A 9,644-nucleotide genomic window follows, 5' to 3' on the forward strand; every position below is an offset into this window, starting at 1 on the left:
AGTAGCGATAGCTTCTACTACCTATCGCCTTGCGTAAAGTTTATATACTTCGCTTATCGCCTTCTTAATCGCTTTCGCCTACCTTATGACTTCGGGAGATAGTAGCAAATTGTTAATAATTCGTAAGTATAAGCTAAATACTAAGAGTATTAGTACTATTCCGTTTAGGCTAGTAGTATCGTTAACTGCTTTAACTATTGTTTAAAGTATTAATTCTAGCATAATTGTTAAGTCTTCTGCTTTAATAATTTCGTATACCTTCCTTAGAGGTATATAGTATCGTTTAACTTTCTTAATACTGTTATAGGCTTCTATAAGAATTTCCTTAATTTTAATTGCTATTCCTCTCGCCGCGTTTCGGAATTCTGTTAAGCAGAAGTTTATTCTAGCGTCGGTAACTAGCTAGTCTAGGGGTCCTTGATATATATCTATCTAGCAGAGGCGTAAGGCTTCCTAAGTAGCTTTCGTAGAAATATCCTTAAGGAACCGGGTAGCGTTAAACGCCGTAGCAGTATCGACGATATAGAAAACCGGTCTATTACCCTCAAGGTATATTACGTTAGCGATAACCTCGTAGTTAAATTCGTAATTGTCTCGTAACGTAAATTTAAACCGTAATAGCGTTAGTACGTATATTTAGTATCGATAGCAGACTTTCGATAGTTGCTTAATTACTATAATTTCAACTAGGTAGCTAGCCTTCTAAAGCACCTTGTATAATCGTTAAATAGATAGGTATCCGAAGCGACGGTAAACCTATCGCAATTTAGCGTCTATAAGGTAGTTCTAGGCGAGTAGTTTCTCCTTATTGAGTAATAACTATAGGTAGCCTTATTTGTAAATAATAGGTACGACCTTGTTTCTTTAGATAAGGGTATTTGTAACGTTGTTAAAATAAACCTTTAATCGGTTTATATCTCCTAGGTATATAAGGAAGGGAGTATTAGTCTTAATAACGTAAAATTTAATACTTCTAAACGGCGTTAGCACTTTAGTAGTCCCTATAGACTCTAGTAGTATCTTATCGCCGAATTTTACTATAACGCCGCTAGCCGCCTTAGTATTTAACGTAATTCCTTTGTAAATTTATTATAAGGTTACGAATTATAAGTAGCTAGCGGTTAAGAATCCTGTTACGCCCGAGTCGGGCATAATCCCTTAGAAGTTCTAGGCAGAGTAGCGTCCCTCGAGTATAAATTGCGAAGGTAGCTCTTTCGGTTCTAGTTAGTTACGGAAGAGGTCTTCTTTCGTAATAGTATAGCAGGTTGACTAGTCTGCTAGGATCGTAGCGATCTTGTTGCCGTTAATTGCTATTATAGTAAAATAGGTAGTGACTTGGAATTAACTATCGCTGCCGGTCTCTTCCTCTTCGTTACTTTTACTAGTTTGTTTAGTTACGTAGTAGTATTGCTGTTACGACCCGTCAGATGCACTTAACAGACCCACTGGGTCGGGCGGCTACGACAGGACATATGTACGTAGGATCACGGGAACAAGGGTAAACCTCTCGGCAAGGAAGAACTACGTTACAAGTCACGTGACAATCGACCAATCAGGACAGAGTCGACAGAGTCGACGAGCGACTCTGTAGACTCCTGTAAAGGACCAATCAGAAGAGAGTCGATAGAGTCGACGAGCGACTCTATAGACTCTCCAAGACATTGGGAAACGGGACTTGTATATAGACCAGGACTTGAGCATCTGCTCAAGCCCTCTAGATAGTTCTTCAGCAATCAACTTGTGATTCATCCTCGAATGACTTTCAGCTTACCTCTCAGTATTGTGAATACTAAGAACCTCGTTACCATAGTGTAAGACTGATCACCTTACCCTAACCCTACGATCTACCAGAACGACCTCTACGAACCAGTGTTAGTCTCTTACTGCACCTTCTGTTAGCAGAACCCTACTGTCAGATAGCTGGCCGTAACACTTTGATTGCTCCTGTTCAGTAAGTTGCCCTTTGAGACTAACGAACAGTATAAGACAAGATGTCTTCGCACGGAACTACCGAAAACCCTACTCCTGGAACCTCGTCCACGTCCGAGAGACGTATTCCCCAGAATCTGGCCCAAGAGATTCAAGACCAGGAAATGAAGGAGGAATCCGATAGCGATGACGACAATGAAGAACTTAAGCGGCAACTTGAGCGGAACAACAACGAGCTCAGGGAAATGAAAAACCTGTTCAACCAGAACGTCAAAGCCCTCAAGGAGCTACAGGAACAAGCCCGCCGCACCAAAGAACTAGAGAAGGAAGTCACAACCCTTCGAGCTGCCGCGAACGTCATATCAGCTCCTGTCGAAGGAAGAGAACGCCTTAAGCTCAACACCCCTACCACCTTCGACGGAACCCCTGGACAGCTTAAAGGATACTTGGTACAGATACGGACCTACCAAGCCTTTCACATCAACACGTTCCAGAACGATACCGAACGTGTCGTCCACGCCGCCACCTTCTTGAGAGGGAAGGCCCTCGCTTGGTTCGAACCCCTCCAACAAGAATGGCTGGACACCCCTATCGAGAGATACAGTCAAGAAGTGAAGGACATCTTTTTCAGCTTCAGTGGATATGTTAAAGCCCTTCAATCTCTCTTCTTAGACCCCGATGAGAAAAGACAAGCAGAAAGAGAACTGGCAAGCCTACGACAAAACAAATCAGCTACAATGTACGCCGCAGAATTTCGACGACTCGCAGCCAGACTCGACATGACCGACGAAAGCAAAGTCTTCGCTTTCTACCAGGGTCTCAAGGACGACGTCAAGGACGAAATGGCCAAAGTGGACACGCCACCTAGCTTCCTTGATTATGTCGAATACGCCATTAAGATTGACAACCGACTGTTTGAACGACGCAAGGAAAAAGGAGAAAAACGTCAAACAGCCAACTCAGGAAAGAAATACCAATGGCAACCTCAACACAAGTTCAACAACAAAAACCAGAACAACAGGAACAACAATCAGCAGAGCACCGCACATGGACAACACAGTGGACCCATGGACCTGAGCGTCGCGCAAAAAGACAAACCCAGACGCAGAGAATTCAAATGCTACAACTGCGACAAGCCAGGACACATGGCCAGACACTGCATACAGCCTAAGAAACTTACGGCAACCCCTAAGCAAGCCAACGCTGCAACCAAAATCCCTAGCCACGAAGAAAAGGGATGGACAGCCTGCTATGACAATGATTGCACTACGCACAGGCATGCAAAAGAGAATAGTGGATGGTACCCTCAAAACCCAGCAGGACGATCGGGATACGACACCACCAACATACCCAAGGCCATTGCTGTGATAGACCGATACACCGGTGGACCGGATTACACTAAGCAGCGACAAGAGCCACTCGACGACTGGGAACAAGCGAAGAAGGCCGCGGAACTCAACAACGCCTTCCAAGATGGTAGCATTGTGTACCAACCGGGACTCTTATGGGACATCCCACGCCTCGCCAACTATCGACAGACGAATGAAGTAAACACCCCGGAAAGTCTCTCAGAAGAAGAAGCCAGGAAACTCGAAGAAGAAAACGAGACAGCCATCAAACGGATACAAGACGCCATCAACTACACGATGCAAATTCGAAACAACAGCGAAGTTGGAGACACCCTCCAACACATGCGGAAAACCCGAGACCGCCGCATCGCACTACGCGGAAACACCCGAGGACAGTATCAACTCAAGTACAAAGCAACCCAATTTGTCTACCGACCCCAAAACGATGGAAAGACGGAACGAACCCTCGCGGTAGCCAGCAAATACGCCCGCAAAGCCACCGAGCAATTGGATGAAATGCTGAGACAACAACAATTCAGGGACGCCAGCACCCAGACCCGAGTATACCAAGCAAAGGACAACCTAAGCCAACGATGGAGCTCACCATATACCACGGTAGCCAGCGACTCGACCTTTGAATTGCCACAAAGAACCCGCGCTACTCCTCAACCCATCTCGGAATGGGCTGAAGACGTCGTAGACGGACCACCCTCGGCGGAAGTACGTCCACAAGGAACGTCGATAGACGATACCGACCCGGAAGACGCAGAAGAAGAACACCATCTCGACAGAATGGAAAAAATTAAGGAAGTACTAGAATACAAATACATCGACCCCCAAGACGACTGCCAACAGATCGCCTTCCATGCAGAAGAATATCATAACAAAATCCCTACAACAATCACACAAACCCGGGATGAAGAAATATTCTTGGAAGACGATCCCAGGATTACGACACAGCACAGAGAACACAAGGAGATAGCATGGATCTACTGCATCTTCGATCACTGCGCCTACCATCTCTCAAAGAAAGCAGAAAACGAACTATACCCCAAAAGAAAAGAAGAACTGCGAATCCGCAGAGCCCATGAGGAACAAGAACTCTCATATTGGGAAGTACGGGGAGAACCCGGAGAATGGAAAACCAACAACAATGGAATAGCATTCCTACGACCCAGCGTCGAATACCCTCAGAAGTGTGTGAACCACTTCACGGGAGTCTGGTGGAATTGCAGGGAAGACCTATGCAAACTCCACTACATTCCAAAAAGCGAAAGTTGGAGATTCCGACAACAAGAACTAGACAAGCAAGGACAGGACGGCGAGACGCCCAGCCCACCTCGTCTAGGAATCAGAGAAAGTAACCTCGGCAGAGACCGAAAGAAGGGCGAGAAGGCCTTCTACTCAAAAAACTAGGAGAGCCGCCTTGTCCGGGACACATGGCGAGCTCCCCCAGCAAGTCCCTATGTGCTACATTCGACGACGACGCACAAATGAAGATCACAGTAAACCTGGGCGGATACACTACACAGGTCCTGATAGACTCAGGAGCCCAAGGAAACTTTATCGCACCCCGAATAGTGCAACAGCGAGAAATACCATGGAATCAGAAGCAAAACCCTTACCGACTAAGGAATGTGGAAGGGAAAGAAGTCGAGTATGGCGGAGGCAGCATTGATCAGGAGACAGCGCAACTCCCTTTGCTCTACCATGGCCATCAGGAGCTTATCAGCCTCGACATCACGGAGATAGGAAACCACGACGTTATCCTCGGAATTCCATGGCTACGAAGACATAACCCACAAATCGATTGGGTTACCGGCCGAATAAAATTCAATCCAGCCTCTGAGAAGCACTCGACGAAGGCCTCATGCGGATTACTAGCAGCAACCAGAGCAAGACCACGCCTAATGCTAAGGATAAAAGACATTGGCACTAGGACGCTAGCAGCCACGACGATTGACAAAGTCACGGAAGATCCAATGTCAAAGATACCTGTTGAATACAGGGTCTACAGCAAACTCTTTGCACCAGAACTCGAGACCGGATTACCGGAACACAGCAAGTGGGATCACAAGATCGAAATTAAGGAAGGACACGAACCCACCTTTAACAAAATATACCCACTCAACCAAGAAGAAATGAAAGCCTTAGACGAATGGCTTGACGAAAATCTTGCGAAAGGATTCATCAGACCTTCGAAATCACCCGCAGGATACCCCGTACTATTCGTACCAAAGAAGAACGGGAAGAAACGACTTTGTGTCGATTATCGACGACTCAACGATATTACGATCAAAGACTGTTACCCACTGCCCCTCATATCGGAACTAAGAGACCTACTCTACGAGGCCCAATGGTTCACAGCCTTGGACCTTAAAGGAGCCTACAACCTTATCCGAATTGCAGAAGGAGATGAGTGGAAAACAGCCTTCCGAACGAGAAGAGGACAGTTTGAAACGTTAGTCATGCCATTTGGACTCACCAACGCACCGGCTACATTCCAAACTATGATCAACCAAGTACTACGGGAATATCTGGACAAGTCTGTTGTTGTGTACCTCGACGACATCCTTATATTCTCCAAAACGTTGGAAGAACACAAGAAGCATGTCCACGAGATTCTCAAAGCACTCGAACAAGCGAAGCTACTTGTGGAACCAGAGAAGAGTCTGTTTCACAAACAGGAAGTAGAATTTTTAGGGTTCACAATCACGCCAGGCGTAATCAAGATGTCCCCTAACAAAATCAAGGCTGTGCAAGAATGGCCTACACCAGAAAACCCGAAGGACATACTATCCTTCTTAGGATTTGTCAACTTCTACCGAAAATTCCTCAAAGACTACTCCAAAACGATATTGCCTCTTACCGAACTCACTAAGAAAAATGCACCTTGGGAATGGACAGACAAACAACAGAAAGCGTTCCAAGAAGTCAAGGACAAGGTCACATCGGAACCCGTCATCCAGATTCCGAACCCTGAGAAGCCCTTCGAGCTCGAAACGGATGCTTCGAACGAAGCTGAAGGAGCGCAGCTAGGCCAAAGGGACGAGAACGGAGTCCTACACCCCTGTGGATTCTTTTCAAGGAAGTTCCAAGGACCTGAACTGAATTACCAGATCCATGATAAGGAACTTATGGCAATTATCGACGCATTCAAAGAATGGAGACCCCAACTATCAGGAACAAAGTACGAAGTAAAAGTGTACACGGATCACAAGAATCTGGCACACTTCACCACTTCGAAAGAGCTCAACAAACGACAAATCAGATGGTCAGAATTCCTCTCAGAATTCAACTTCAGAATCATCTACAGGAAAGGATCAGAAAACGGCAGAGCAGACGCGCTCAGCCGAAGACCCGATTACAAGGACGAAGTCCCAGAAGAAACTCAGGTTATCCTCAAAAAAGACAATGGCGACCTCGTACCCGCCGCGAAACTCTTAATGATCGGCGACCGTGTCAAGACCAGCACGACTGGAAGAATGACACACGACCAGATCAGGGAGATACACAGCGCACCCGCTCACGGTCACCAAGGAGTTACGAAAACCTGGAAACGAATCAGACAACACCACGACAAGCGAGTAACAAGAAAAGACGTCGCTGACGCAATCAAGGATTGCGAAGTCTGCGCAAAAAGTAAGCCCAGCAGACACAAACCATATGGAGAATTACAACCATTGCCAGCACCACCAGCACCCTGGCACTCAATCTCTCTAGACTTTATCGTCAAACTACCAAAATCGAGAGAACCACTCACTAAAGTATAGTACGACAGTATACTAGTGGTTGTGGATAGATTCACGAAGTACGCGTATTTCATACCATACTTGGAATCAAGCACGGCAGAAGACTTAGCATACACCTTTCTCAGGATCATTGTCAGCCAACACGGCCTGCCCCAGGAAATAGTATCAGACAGAGGATCAGTCTTTACGTCCAAGTTCTGGAGATCCCTGATCTCGCAGCTCGGAGCAAAGCACAGCCTCAGCACTGCCTTCCACCCGCAGTCCGACGGACAAACGGAAAGAATCAACCAGATCCTGGAAACGTACCTAAGGAGTTATGTGAACTACGACCAGGACAACTGGGTCAAGTTGTTACCAACCGCACAGTTCGCATACAACAGTTCAATAGGAGAAAGCACGCGAGAATCACCTTTCTTCCTCAACTATGGATTCAACCCTACCGCTTATGGAGAACCCCGAACCGGCTCTGCCGCGATAAAAGCAGTAGCAGACATCAAGAAACTTAAGGAAATCCAACAAAAACTACCCCAAGAACTCGAATTCGTACGGCAAAGAATGAAGAAACACGCCGACCGACATAGGGTGAGAGGCCCACCCCTAAAAGAGGGAGGTAGCGCCTACCTCATACGGCGAAACATCAAAACGAAACGACCTAGCGACAAACTCGACTTCAAAAAACTAGGACCTTTCGAAATCACGAAGAAAATTTCCGAAGTCAACTACGAGTTGAAACTACCGGAAACAATGAAATGTCACCCAGTCTTTCACGTCTCATTATTAGAACCAGCACCGGACGGTACACACACCGAAGACTGCATCATTGTGGAAACAGATGACACCGAATACGAAGTAGAACGCATTCTAGACCACCGGAGGAATGACGAAACAACAGAATACTTCATTAAGTGGAAAAACTATGGACACGAAGACGATTCGTGGGAACCAGCTAAGAACCTGGAACACGCTCAGGAAGAACTCCAACAATACTGGCACCAGAGGACGTCTCTGGACCCCAGTCGTCCAAACCGACGCCAGACCAATCCACGACGCCAATAGCACCCAGGGAATGAAGTGCACCCACAGTTTCCGAGCTAGCACTCTGCAAACCAAGAACCTCGGAACGATACTCATTCTCAACCTCCTCCACACGCCGCAAACCAGATCGAATGAGATCAGTCGCCTCACGATTGATGTCCTTGCGACGCCTTCGTAAACGACGAATCTTCGCCATAAGAGCTAACTGCTCTTCTTCAGCTTTCTCAAGCTCATCATCAATTTTTATTTTCTGTTGCCGAACCCGAATGAGGGAAGCCGCGGAAGGACCGTGAATGTCGCAAGAATGCTTATCGGCAACGCAACGCGAACAACGAGAAGAATTAACTTCGGAAACGACGCAGTCGACACCGGCAGCCGCGCAACCGGAACAAGGGACAGGGTTCTTTGATTTGGATTTTTGAACGCGACCTGACATGATGTCAGCATTATGAATAAACAAGGAAGCACGATTGACGACTCCCCAACCTGGGAAGCCACGACCTACTTATGTTGGCCTTGAGGACAAGACCATCGAGGGGAGACCTGATGTTACGACCCGTCAGATGCACTTAACAGACCCACTGGGTCGGGCGGCTACGACAGGACATATGTACGTAGGATCACGGGAACAAGGGTAAACCTCTCGGCAAGGAAGAACTACGTTACAAGTCACGTGACAATCGACCAATCAGGACAGAGTCGACAGAGTCGACGAGCGACTCTGTAGACTCCTGTAAAGGACCAATCAGAAGAGAGTCGATAGAGTCGACGAGCGACTCTATAGACTCTCCAAGACATTGGGAAACGGGACTTGTATATAGACCAGGACTTGAGCATCTGCTCAAGCCCTCTAGATAGTTCTTCAGCAATCAACTTGTGATTCATCCTCGAATGACTTTCAGCTTACCTCTCAGTATTGTGAATACTAAGAACCTCGTTACCATAGTGTAAGACTGATCACCTTACCCTAACCCTACGATCTACCAGAACGACCTCTACGAACCAGTGTTAGTCTCTTACTGCACCTTCTGTTAGCAGAACCCTACTGTCAGATAGCTGGCCGTAACAATTGCTAAGGGTCTTCGGCGGTAGGTTATAGGTCTAACCTGTCGAAACCTTTGTATTAGACGAGAAATTAGCTATATACTAGAAGTAATATATCCTAGGCATATTAGGTAGTTTTGAACTTCTCGTACGCTTTTCGTCTCTCTTTTATGGTATGTTTAGTTGACTAGCAGTTAGGTTTTCTATATACGTAGTACTTCTTAGGCGTTAGTAGTAATAGGGGTCTGTTACGGCTTCTTCCTCGTAATGATCGACTTCGTAATAAACGACTATATTATAAATAACGCTTTCGACTGTTAAAAGTTCTATCGGTCTAGTACTACTCTAGTAGGTTGGCTACTATGTTGAATTGTTATTAGTTAAGACGGGTAGCTGTCTCGATCGACGAGATTAATTAGCTGCGAAGTCCCTTATACGTCTTAGCCGGTATAAATAACGCTATTACACACTCTAGAATATCTTTATAAGCGTATAGAAGTTAGGTATAGAGGGATCGGTCGTTATAATCTTGTTA

The 9,644-nt window shown here is 46.2% G+C and overlaps 2 protein-coding genes across 2 annotated transcripts; both read left to right on the forward strand.

Moving 5' to 3' along the window:
• Positions 1-1,991: 1,991 nt before the first annotated feature.
• CTRU02_204172 (reverse transcriptase domain protein) lies at positions 1,992-4,626 on the forward strand (the record flags this gene model as incomplete). Its single annotated transcript, XM_070204340.1, has 2 exons — positions 1,992-4,554; positions 4,613-4,626. The coding sequence occupies 2 exons, from the start codon at positions 1,992-1,994 to the stop codon at positions 4,624-4,626; spliced, it is 2,577 nt and encodes an 858-aa protein (XP_070062103.1).
• Positions 4,627-4,717: 91 nt separating this feature from the next.
• CTRU02_204173 (reverse transcriptase domain protein) lies at positions 4,718-8,086 on the forward strand (the record flags this gene model as incomplete). Its single annotated transcript, XM_036728266.1, has 2 exons — positions 4,718-6,920; positions 7,068-8,086. 2 exons carry the CDS (start codon positions 4,718-4,720, stop codon positions 8,084-8,086), a joined length of 3,222 nt encoding a protein of 1,073 aa, XP_036579975.1.
• Positions 8,087-9,644: the final 1,558 nt, after the last annotated feature.

Source organism: Colletotrichum truncatum (assembly GCF_014235925.2).
Source record: "Colletotrichum truncatum strain CMES1059 chromosome Unknown Contig_0002, whole genome shotgun sequence".
Lineage (NCBI taxonomy): Eukaryota > Fungi > Ascomycota > Sordariomycetes > Glomerellales > Glomerellaceae > Colletotrichum > Colletotrichum truncatum.